The following is a 13,085-nucleotide window of genomic DNA, read 5'->3' as shown; positions in this document are numbered from 1 at the left end:
TTTTAAAATACTGGAAGGATTTTGATTTGTCACTGTTGAAATTACAGTCTCTGATGTGGGTCATATAACAGTCTCAGAAACTGTATGAGCACTACCAGTTTTTGCAATGATTTCTGCAATTTTATAAGACTCGATCATTCCATCATCATTTGTTTGTGTGTTCTTCTTAAATAAGAAAGTAACAGTGTTGCGGTGCTCAAAATTCTGTTTTAAAATTTTTAAATATTCGTTATGTTTTCCAACTTTAGTAAGATGTTTCCTTTTTAATTGACCTAAAAGTCTTGATGGTTTCATAACCTCATTTGAAAAAGAACTATTACACATAAGATGCTTAGGCTGTCTTGAGTCGAATGGGCTTTCAATAAAATCATAAGTTAGATATTCATTCAGATACCGTCAACACTGTTTTCTTTTCGCCACTTGACATGATTGATTATAGGTTGAATAACTACAAAGAATTAAATATAATAAAATATAAGCTATTTTTATTTAACTCTCATAGCCCATGTCACTCACAAAAGCACTGTGGATCAAAAATAAACAACTTCCACAAGGAAACAATAAATCAATACTAATTGTCACTTAGAAAGTAGAAACAATAGACAAACATTTCCTCATCCCATCCATGCCTCGTATTGACCAATGAAACAAAAGAATAAATAAAAAAATCGTGCCACCACCAAGGTCGCAGCTGTCGGAAAGGCACAAACGGCAAGGATTTCGGAGACAGTACCTCTGAAAGCACTTAGGCGTTTAATGTCTATGAAAAGCAAAGGTGGTTGAATTCAGTCACACCCACTATCTTTCTTTTATCAAAATCTCTCACACACTACTAATACAGGGTGTTTCATAAAGGACGCAACCATATTATAGGAATTTTAACAAATCACACAAAAGGGAAATAAATTACGAATACTTTTACCTTTACAATAGAAAGAAATTATACAACCTTTACAACAAGTGTTGGAAATGGTTTCCACTCGTCTGGGTGCAGGTTTGTACCCTTTTCGTGTTTGCTCAGTTATGTTTGCAGTCTCTTTTTCAATGTTAGCCTTCAATTCATCAAGGGTATGAGGATTGTTGTGAAACAATCCTCATACTCTTGATGAGGATTTTTGTGAAACACTTCACCTTTTAATTTGTCCCCAAAGAAAAAAATCTGGTGGAGAAAGATCTGGAGGTCTTGGGGACTACAAGTTTTTTGAGATCAAGTGATCTCCGAAAAATTCCTGTAACATGGCCATCGTTTCATTTGCTGTATGGCAGGTCGCACTATCTTGTTGAAACCAATGTTCTTGTTCATTCACCTTCAACAATGCAATAAACTGTTGGATTATGTCACAGTAAACTTCTCCATCCACAGTTTTGTAAAATTGTGTTTTATCGGCCTAATGACTCTAATGAGTGCAACGAACAATTGTGCAGAGAAATAGTGGGCCAGTAAATCAGATTGTCTTATAATTGGAGATTTTAACTTCCCAGATATTGACTGGAACTTGTGGTTTGGTCACTCGCACGCTAGCAAGACTTTTGGAGATTTATTGGATGATTGTTTTCTACAGCAGCATGTTTGAGAGATTCAGCTAGAGGAAGTAATATTCTTGATCTGATTATCAGCAGCGATTCTTCATGCATTCAGAATCTGCAGATAAAGGAACCACATCAGCACACTGTGGTAGTGACCACAGTGTGGTGATTTGGGATTTACTTAAAGATATAACTTCCGTCAGGGGTAAAGGGAAGGGTTTTTAGCTTTTGTACAGGTCTCTGACAGTTTTTAAATTCTATACATTGGGACCAACTTATGATGTTACCAACAGCATATTCTAAATGGGAAGCCCTCAAGGAAATAATCTTGGAAACTACTAAGCTTTTTGTCCCAACTAAGAAATACTGTTCAAGGTTCAGGCCTAAATGGATGGCAGATGATCTAATGGGCCTCATGATAGAGTAGAAAAATGCATGGGATGCATATAAATTATCAGGTGACACAGAAGACTATGGTAGATATAAGCTAGCCTTTAATAAAGTCACAAAGGAGGTTAGGCAAGCAAAGGCAGATTATGAAAAATCTTTGGCAAAGGATGCAAAGAAAAACAGTAAAGACTTCTTTACTTATGTACCTCTAGAAGGAAGGTGACGTATCAGATTGGTCCACTTGATATCGATGGTTCGGTTGTTGAACCTGCTGAGGTAGCTGACAAACTGAATGAGTATTTTGCATTTACATTCATAAATGAAGTCTGTAAGGCAGTGGAGGCCAGAAGCTTATCAAACTCTAGCAGGGTGTTAAATGATTTAGCATTAGTACAGGCATATGTTGCAAGAAAGCAAGCTCATGCAGCATCAGCAAAAAAAAAAAAAAAAAACTTCCACTTCACCCCTCCGTTTGTCCGAAATACCTGTCCAGTTGAGCCTTAAATTTATTTAGGCTATCAACTTCCACAACAAGGGTTGGAAGTCTCTTCCACCAACCAACTACCCGCTGGCTAAAGGCAAATTTCCGCACATCTATCCTACATCTGTCTTTCCTCAATTTGAATTTATGTCCTCTCAGGTGATTATTCTGAGCAAGAGGCAGAATCCCATCAGCATGCTCAAACCATTCAAGGCTTTATATGCCTCTATCAGATCACCTCGCCAGTGCATAGTCTCCAGACACTGTAATTTGCAAAACTTAAGCCTTTCTTCGTAAGAGCAACCCTTTGTTCCATTCACTGATGTTGTTGCCCTTCTCTGTACTCGTTCCAGCATCTCTATATCCTTCTTGAAATGAGGCCTCCAGACCTGTATACAGTACTCAAGGTGTGGCCTGACCATTGCCTTATACAAGGGAATAATCACCTCCTTATCCCTGCCAGAAAAATTCCTGTATATCATTGATAAGACACCATGAGCTACTCTTGCAGCCCGTCTGCACTGCTCAGAGAACTTCATATCTGCTTGCACAATTACCCCCAGGTCCTTTTCATTATCTACCACTGTCAGTGTAGTACCACAGAGTTGGTACGCTGCTCTGGGGTTGCTGTTTCCCATATGTAGTGCTTTACGTTTGTCAATGTTAAACTTCATTTGCCATCTCTCAGTCCATCTGCTCAACCTTTCCAGATCCTGTTGCAGCAGCATAGCATCAGTAGTAGTCCTTAACAACCCTGCCAACCTTTGTATCGTCTGCAAACTTGGACATTAAGCTTGATATACCATCATCAATATTTATAAATACAGAAAACAATAATGGACCCAACACTGAATCCTGAGTTAGTCCACGATGAGCAGTGTCCATCGATTACCACTCTCTGCCTTCTCCCCCTCAACCACCCCTTTATCCATAGCAGCAATTTGCCTCCAATGCCACACTGCTCCAATTTGTGCAGCAGTCTTCCATGTGCAACAGTATCAAAAGCCTTTCTAAGATCCAAGTATAAAAAGTCAACTACATCCGGTATTCCCAGATGGTCACCCTCCCAAGTACAAACCGGGACTAACGCTGCTTAACTTTGGTGATCGGACGAGAACCGGTGCGTTCAGCCTAAATTTTGTAAACTTCATTTTGTAATAAATGAGAGCAAAGTGGAGATTGAACAAATTGAACATAAAAAAGGTGCCTGGGTTGGATGGGATCTATTCAGTTATATTAAAGGAAGTAAGCAAACCCTTAACCATAATTATGAAAGCTTCCTTGGACTCAGGGGAGGTCCCCATGGACTTGATGTCCAAATGTGTCCCCAATTCACTAAGAGGGTCAAAGGGTGAAATGATTAGTTACAGACCTGTTAATTTAACTTCTGTTCCATGGAAAATAATGGAGTCATTGGTTAAAGAAGCATTGCAGGATAATCTAGAAAAGACTGCAGATATAGTTCAGACAGCATGGATTTGTTAAGGGGAAGTCTTGTCTGACAAATTTGGGGGGGAAAAAATTAGTTACAAAATTTATCACTATATGGGGCTGTGGCAATACAAATCACTTGAACAGCGCTACAATTGTTCAGTGTGGCCTCCATTTTGGTCAACAACAGTTTCCATTCGAAGAACAGCATTTTCTACAGCAGAACGTAACATGTCAACTGGAATAGCCAGTGCATGATGTCTAATGCTATCCTTCAGATCTGTCAGAGTTTGACATCTTTCATGATACACTTGGTTCGTCAAAAAAAACGCCACAACCAGAAGTTGCATGGGGTGAGGTCCAGTGATCGGGGTGGCCAAGATGTCTGACAACGGCTGATGACCCATTTGTCTGTAAAGTGTTGCCTTAGCAATCTTTGGACACAACGGTGGATGTGGAGTGGTGCACCATCTTGCATGAATATGCTATCCTGAAGGCACCCACGTTGTTGCAGCTCTGGTATTGTGAAATTTGCCGACATTTCATAATATCATTGTCCAGTGACCGAACAGGTGTGGGATCCAGTCGGCGTTACCTGTTCAAAAAAAAATATGGCCCAATCATGAATGTGGCTGTAAATCCACACCACACTGTCACTTTTGGAGAATGCAACGGGTACCTCTTGGATAACTTGAGGGTTTTCTGTTGCCCAAATGTGACAGTTGTGCATATTCACTTGTCCATTTAAGCAGAAGTGGTCTTCATCACTCCAAAGGATGTTCCATGGCCAAGTGATATCCACTGTTATTCGTGCCAGAAACTGAGGTGCTTATGTGAAACGAATACCTGAATCGCCATGTTTTACCTGCTGTAGCATGTGCATCTTGTAAGGATAGTACCGCAACACCTGAAGCATTACTAGCCTTACAGTGGAATACGGCATGTCCACTTCACAAGAAACAGCTGGCACACTTGCGCTACCACATGGAGATTGACTTGATAATCCACGGCAGTCATAGGTCTTATGTGCTTCTGATGCCAGAATTCTCTGATAGCCGCAGCTGCATTGTTGCTGTTCTGATAGTACAGCTTCACTAATAGTGCCTTTTCCTGCAACATTGTTGACATTGCTGCTGCTGCTGCTGTAGTGCAGGCAAACATCTACTGTATGATTTTGAAGAGACTGCTTTGCTTTTATACGGTACAGTAGACCTGAGTAGTGGCTTTGTGGCAATAATGTACGATTATGCAAATAACGTAAGTAATTTGCATAATCGTAACTAAGATAGTTACGTGGCATACAGTGAAAAATTTTGTAACTAATTTTTTTTTTCTCCAATAAATGGCAAGTGCATTCTTTATTGTACCTGTTGTCCAAATTTCTCTTCAGTATGAGCCTTAGAATTCGCTCCAGAGCCCTTTACTTTAACAATTATATATTCGATTTACTGGACTTTCAGTAATAGCGGACACCCTTCCCCCCAATTAGTCTGTTAAATCGAGGGCCTACTGTACTTGGATTTAGGAAAGCTTTTGATACTGTTACAAATGGCAGACTGCTGTACAATTTGAGCAGTATGGCATTAAGGGTAAGTTGCTACAATGGATAAAAGAATGGTTGAGTGGGAGAAGACAGAGTGGTAATTAATTGACACTCCACTTTGTGGACTAATGTTATTAGTGGAGTTCCCCAGGGTTTGGTGTTGGGCCCAGTGTTGTTTTTCTGTATTTATCAGTGATACCGATGAAGGTATTTCAGATGATACGAGGGTTGGCAGGGTTGTTAATGACAGTAATGATAGTATATTACTGCAACAGGTTCTAGAAAAGTTGGGCAGATGGGCTGAAAAGTGGCAACTGAAGTTTAACTTTGACAATTGTAAAGTACTGCATATGAGTAGCAGTAACCCCAGAGTAACGTACCAACTACTGTATGTGGTACTACACTCAGGGTAGTAGAGAATGAAAAAGACTTGGGGATAATTGTGCAGGCAGATATGAAGTTTTCTGAGCAGTGCAGATGGTCTGCAAGAGTAGCTCATGGTGTCTTGTCAATGATACACAGAAATTTTTCTAGCAGGGATAAGGAAGTGATTGTCCCCTTGTATAAGGCAGTGGTCAGGCCACACCTTGAGTACTGCATACAGGAGGCCTCATTTTAGGAAGGATGTAGAGCTGCTGGAACGAGTACAGAGAAGGGCAATGATTAGTGAGTGAAACAAAGGGTTGCTGTTACCAAGAAAGGCTTAAGTTCTGCAAATTGCAGCATCTGGAGAGTAGGCACCTGCGAGGTGATCTAATTGAGGTGTATAAGGCCTTGAATGGTTGAGAAAGCTCAGTGCTGATAGGATTCTTCCTCTTGCTCAGATTACTCACCTGAGGGGACGTAAATTCAAATTGGGGAAAGAAAATTGTAGAATAGATGTGCAGAAATTTGCCTTTAGCCAGTGGGTGGTTCATAGTTGAAACAGACTTCTATCTGTCGTGGAGGTCGAAAACTTAAATAAATTCAAGGCAGAACTAGAGAATCATTTGAGTGAATGGATGGGTGAAATGGGAAGTTTTTTTATATATTTTTTAATTTTTTTGGCTGATTCTATTTAAGCTTGCTTTCTTGCACATATGCCTCTGCTAATGTTAAAAAATACTTGGCAGTACCAGATCTCTCCCTCCCTCTCCAACCCAAGATCATGCACTGAAGGAATCAGGGCTGAATATAGTAAGGATTCTTGTGTTATAGATCTTGCTGGATCATCCACCTCTATAGATTTCAACCACCAATGGAAATTATAACCCTGCCACTCTTAAATAAGCAAGAAAACAGTTGAATGACTTAGTTTGTGATTTAAACTTATCTAAAGAGCAAACAGAAATCCTTGGTTCCAGTTCGCAATAGTGGAGTTACTTGAAGGAAGAGCTTTTTGCAGTATATTTGAAATTTTGAAAAGGATTGGAACTGCCGTTCAAACTTTAAAAGTTTTTCTTTCCTGGAGCTCACAGAATGTATGTGAAAATATTTTCTTTCTATCCTGAACACAAGTTCATTTATAATATAAATTAAGACTGAGTTTGCAGAAAGGCAAAGCCTTGCAAGACACAAATTAAACAAAAAAAAAAAAAAAAAAAAAAAAAAGAGAGGAAAAAAAGTGATATGAAGAATGTTTAGGAAGATGAGTAAGTGAATGAAGAATAAAGTGGGGTCCCTTAAGAATCAGTTGTTGGACCACTGTTTCTGATTTTCAAAATGACACAGACAAAGGGATAAAGGTGGTGATGTCAAAATTTGGAGATGTAAAGATTGGGAGATTCATTAATGATCAGTGCCAAGCAGCTCTCCTTCAGGATGACTTCAATTGTCTTCAAGAATGCTATATTTTAATGCAACAAAATTCCAAGTGTTATGCTTAGGAAATAGCATCCCCAGATTAACTTATACACTTGATGGATTAAAAACAATAGAAGAAGAAAGGGATTGGGAGTTATAATATGTTGTTGTTATTTGGTTTTTAGGAGCATTAGCAACTAAGGCCATATTGCTTCGGGGATATGCGGTGGTCATTCCCTGACTTTTCCACATCCTCCGTATTTGGTGGTCACTGGCTTGAACCCCGGTTTAATCAAGAAGCGTGTGCTACGCACCGCTGCTCCTGCCCACCTGGCTACGGAGGTGGCAGTTATAATATGGGTAGATATGAAGTTTACTGAGGCAGTGTAAACAGATGGCAAGGAAAGCCTATGGCGTTCTATCGATGATTTATTAAACAATATCCTGTAGAGATAGGGAGGTCAGAATCCCACTGTATAAGTCAATTGTAAGATCACATTTGGAACACTGTGTCCAAGTATGGAAACCTCATCTGAAACTAGACTGAGCTTCTTGTAAGGGTCCAAAAATGGGCAATTTGAATGGTGAGATTGGCAAAAGGATGACCGTATGAGAAAAGTCCAGTTATGTAGGATATAGAGCTTCACAACCAGGCACCTTAGAGGGGACCTGATTGATGTTTATAAAGCTCTGAAAGCAGTTAGTAAAATGAATGAAGGCAGAATCTTCACTGTTATAAAGAATTTTTGAACTGTGGGCCATAAATTCAAATTACTGGGGAAGAGGTTTAGACTAGATTGTAGGAGTTTTTCTTTTAGCCAGCGAGTTGTTGATTAGTGGAAAAAGTTGCTGCCTTCACAGGTAGTTGAGGCTGACAGTTTAAAGATATTCAAGGGTCACTGGATAGTTACCTACTAGATAGTTTTTTTTTTTTTTTTTTGTCCTTGCAGCAAAAGCCTGTGGCTTTCTTGGGCTATAATGGCTAATACTAATAAAGGTGCTATAGGTGGATTATGCCTGAAAATAATTTAGATAAATATTAATCAAAGAGCCAGTACTTTCATTTATAATATTCTTAACTTATAGATAATTATTTTATATTTAAAAAGAAAGGTTGTATTTCTGTTTGTAAAATTTTAATGAAATTTGGAAAGGCTTGATAATTTTTTTTAAAGAGCAAAGTATAGAATTTCATGAAAATCCACTTATTGGTAATCGTATCATTACATGTAGTGGATAGAGAGACATGCAGAAGCTAATATTACATTATCCAATTGTGAATGAGCCTAAAATACAGTTTATCTTATCCTCGTCAATTTCAATAGCCTGACCAAATATAGTATCATTGGTTAAAAGAGTAACTTTTATTGAGAGTTCAAAAAAAATAAAATAACTGTGAATTAATTGTTTCATTGATAGTAGCTATTGATCAGGCACACTTTGTAGTTTGATAAACATCAAGTAGCCCAGTGATATGTGAGTTAACTTTTGTTTCTTTGCGAACAATTTTTCTTTTACTGGTTCGAGATATTAAATTGTGATATTTTCTTGCCTTGCTGTCATAAATCTTTGTTACATCTGTATTCATGATTCAGTGTATTTGCATTATATTAAATATATTCCTGAATGGCGCCTCCGTAGCCAGGTGGGAAGGATCAGCAGTGCGTAGCACATGCTTCTTGATTAGACCGGGGTTCGAGCCCATCGCCACCAAATACGGAGGATGCGGAAAGGTCAGGGAATGACCACCGCATATCCCGGAGCAATATGGCCTTAGTTGCTAATGCTCCTAAAATCCAAATAACAAACAAACAAACAATATTCCTGAAAATGTGCTATTGATCAATCTTTGGAACATAAGATTATCATTTTTTAAAATCAAGTTCTCAAAATTAGTTAATTATTAATTCTGGCCAAGTTTTTTTTTTTTCAATCCCAGTGTAGTAGGATACTGATTTGCTCAGTCTCTGTGTTTCTTCTAAAGATATTTATAAGACAGAGCTATAGTGTACCCACTTCTAACATGTGATTACATGTAATGATCTAGTAGTCTGAGTTTAACTGTTATGGGACCCAAAATTTCAGTGTTGTAATAAACACAAATGGAAATTTACCCATATTGTTTTTTTTATTTATTTATTATTATTTTATTTATTTTTTTTTTTTTTTTCAAAAATATATTTATGATGGTTGTGAGGAGAAAATCACTTTGTGAGATTACTTTGTCATGGGATTATGACAAAGTAATCATTATGGGATTATTTTGTAACCCCATAATAATAACTGAATGCCATTAGGGTAATTTGGACCAATGTATATGGGCTTGTGTATGTATATGTGTGTGTGGGGAGCATACTCTTATACCTCAATTTTTTCTTAGAATTTAAACTAGTAGATTTTACTTATGTGCTTTATTATATATAGAATCCTTTTATTGAATAATCCATTAACTGTGTTAATTATTTGTAAGGAAATTATAAATGTGAACTCTATGATCCTAAAACTGGAGGATTCATGCCTTCAAGTCCTGGAATTGGCATGCATGTAGAAATTCGAGATCCTGATGATAAGATTATATTGTCCAAGGTATACAGCTCAGAAGGAAAGTTTACTTTTACTTCGAACACGCCTGGGGAGCATGTTATATGTCTATATTCTAATTCTACAAAGTGGTTTAGTGGCAGTCAGCTGGTAAGTGATATTCTAATTTTTATTTTGTCTGAATCACTGTGTATGATTTTAAATTTGAAAGTATGACAGTAATTAACTCCGTTTCAGAATTAATTTCTCTGTTTCACTGCTAAATTGTGGATAAAACTCCGTAGCCGAGTGGTCAGGAGTGGGAGTGCAGTAGCACATGCTCTGAGTAGACCAGGGTTCAAGCCCTTTAACTGCTAAATACGATCAATCTGCCAACCTGCACTGGGCCAGCATGGCAGATTATGGTCCATCTCCTGCAGTGGATTGATAATGACTGCATTATTAATGGCTACATTAATAATGCAGTCATTTGTTTAAAAACAAATATATTTTTACAAAAATTTCACTATAATAAAAGTATTTCTGGAATATTGGTACTCCAGTTATTATTAATGATGATGATAATAATAAGGGAAGTTTGAATGAAAATTCAATAGAATTACAGTAGAGCATCAGTTATCTGGAATAATTGATGTCAGACCTCTTCCAGATAGCCAAATTTTCTGGATAATTTTTCCGGTAAGATTAAATAAATTTAATCTTTTATTTAATTTAAGATTAAATAAATTTAATCTTACCTTACGATTAGATTAAATAAATTTAATCAATTAAATAAAAAAAATTTATCAACTAATCTCGGAAAACAGAAACTTTTTTTTATACAAAACAAACTGATTTTTATACAAAACAGGAAAATCAAAAAGATTTTAAATTCTCTCGGTTTTTTAGACTAACCGATAACAAGCACTGACAATCTGTGCATCCCAGTGGCATTTGCAAACATAGCAATTGTAACTTGCTTTTTTCTCATCTTAAAACCTGGTGCAGGTATTTCTCTTTTAGTGGCTGGGTTTTTCTCGGTGATGCTTTCCATAATAAGCCTCAACAACATTATAAACGTTTTCTTTCTCATAATTTGCTATATAACTGAAGCAAACTTACTTTTCAAAGGACACTGCTGCCAATTCGTCTGCAGAAAGTTTATCTAGTTCACGTATACCGTGTCTCAGTTTAAAGTTTTTCAGCCAACCTGTGCTTGCCTTAAAATCCTCATTACCTATTAATTTTCAATTAAAATCCAATGCTTTTCATACAACATTGGGCCAGACACCTAAACTTCGCTCTGAAGAAAACAAAAAAATAAAGTGAGTGCACTCTGAAGCAGCATTTTCAGGTTTTGACATCTTTTTCCTGCTAGATCCTCCTTCTCTATCCATAATCGAAACAAATTCTGTTATAGCATTGGAATGTTCCTTGATACCGTAAATTGTTAAAGTCCCTGCATTAGACTGTTTGGAGAGATTTCCTAAATTTTCACATTTTTTAATTCTATTAATTTCCGTTTTTTGTTGCATTGTTAAAACTACGTGTTTTCTTTTCTTTCACATTTTACCGTAAAAAATTGAGAAAATAATAAATCGCACAGTTTCGGGCCAATATTATTCTTACCAAATCTGGATCTAAACTAATCTGAAATTCACTCATGGTTTCCGAGAAAACCCAGTAGTCTCTGATATTTTTCTAAAGCACATTTCTGAAGGTTACATAGAATTCTATAGGTCACAACCATAAAACAATAAAAACAATTTGCAGTTTTTGGTTTATTGGCCTTTTTGTTTGTACAATCTGTTAAACAGGTAGTAAACTTGATCTTTCGTTTGTTATAATGAATTCAATTCGCAAACGTGAACACTATAACTGGGGATGGGTTTACTGTACTATGTTAATAAAAAAAAAAGAAGAAAGATCAGTCGGCTATCCAGAAATTATTCTGGATAACCGACGTTCTACGGCACCTCTGTAGCCAGGTGGGCAGGAGCAGCAGTGTGTAGCACATGCTTCTTGATTAGTCTGGGGTTCGAGCCCGTGACCAACAAATACAGAGGATGCGGAAAGGTCAGAGAATGACTACTGCATATCCCCGGAGCAGTATGGCCTTAGTTGCTAATGCTCCTAAAAACCAAATAACAAACCAATGCTCTACTGTATTTTCAAATTCCATTTGTGTATAAAATTATTGATTTACAAAGAAAGAAAAAAAACTATGTGAAAATCATAAACAGTTAGTAATATGTACAGTTAGTAACGGTCTCCGTAGCCGAGTGGGCAGGAGCGGGAGTGCAGTAGCACACGCTCTTTGAGTAGACCGGGGTTCAAGCCCCTGACTGCTGAATACGGTCGATCTGCCAACCCGCACTGGACCAGCGTGGCAGATTATGGTCCATTTCCCTCAGCATGAATTGTTGAGGAGGCTTCCATCCTGCAGTGGGTTGATAATGGCTGCACTTTATTTTAATATGTATTTATTCTTAGCTGAAACTCCTTACTTGTAGGGCCATCAGAGATCTTGGTTTTCTGGTATTGTTCCAGTGACCCCGGAGATGAAAGCTGGGTTTTTTTTGTTTTTTTTTAACTAAATGTACAATGTTAAAATTAATAATATATAATTTTGTTAATTCAGCACGGCAATAATATTATCATAATAAATAGCAAGATTCGTACATATTACGATGTACGAAAAATGCGACGGTAGATGTAATTATATTGTGTGTATTCATGGTCAGTTTGCTAGATAAAAATCCCAAGGTTCTAGAAGGAGACTGCAACCCTCACTTGTGACTGACTAACTTGGCAACACTGCAAAAAAAAGCACATAAATTCCTTGTGTAATTGTGTATTGACAGGATTCAAATTTATGCCTTTTACACCTTGTGTGTGAAGACATAATAAATCATTGATGCAAAATGTATGTTCCACTTGCCTGTGGGCTACATTTTGATTCTAATAAGAGATTAAACAACACTATGCTTGTGTAAATTTTAAAGGCCAAGGTTGATCAAGTTTATTGAAAAAATCTGGAAAGAAAGCTTTACAGAAAACATTCCAATAGCCCAACCATTTAGAGACCAATTTTGATGATGTTTTGAAATCCTTGTGGATATCATTTTAAAGTCTAGAGAAGGGAAAAATAAGTTGATTGAAGACCTGGTTATATAAAATGCTGTACTATTTTTAAAATTAGAGAAATTGTGTGAATCATGAAGAGGGTGAAAAAAGGTGTGAAGATATGCTGTGACAAGTTGTGCAGATATGCTGCACTATTTTTTATGAAATTTGTTGACAATTTCATAATTAGAAAAAATAGTACAGCCTAGAAAAGTAATACATTGAATGAGAGCTAGTTACAAGCGCACTTAATTTAAGAAATTAAATTGGGAAAGAACACTAGTT

General features: G+C 37.1%; 1 protein-coding gene across 1 annotated transcript in view; it reads left to right on the top strand.

The window, feature by feature from the left end:
* The window catches only part of eca (transmembrane p24 trafficking protein eclair), a 49,492-nt gene that overhangs the window by 6,995 nt on the left and 29,412 nt on the right, over nucleotides 1-13,085 (top strand). Inside the window, exon 2 of the mRNA XM_090385554.1 lies at nucleotides 9,625-9,845. Within this exon, the coding sequence (XP_090241680.1) occupies nucleotides 9,625-9,845 (221 nt within the window). The remainder of the gene's footprint in view (nucleotides 1-9,624; nucleotides 9,846-13,085) is intronic.

Source organism: Mastigoproctus giganteus, chromosome 11, assembly GCF_048544385.1.
Source record: "Mastigoproctus giganteus isolate SK-2022 chromosome 11, ASM4854438v1, whole genome shotgun sequence".
NCBI lineage: Eukaryota > Metazoa > Arthropoda > Arachnida > Uropygi > Thelyphonidae > Mastigoproctus > Mastigoproctus giganteus.
The sequence above is the reverse complement of the archived record's forward strand: the minus strand, read 5'-3'. Positions and strand labels throughout refer to the sequence as shown.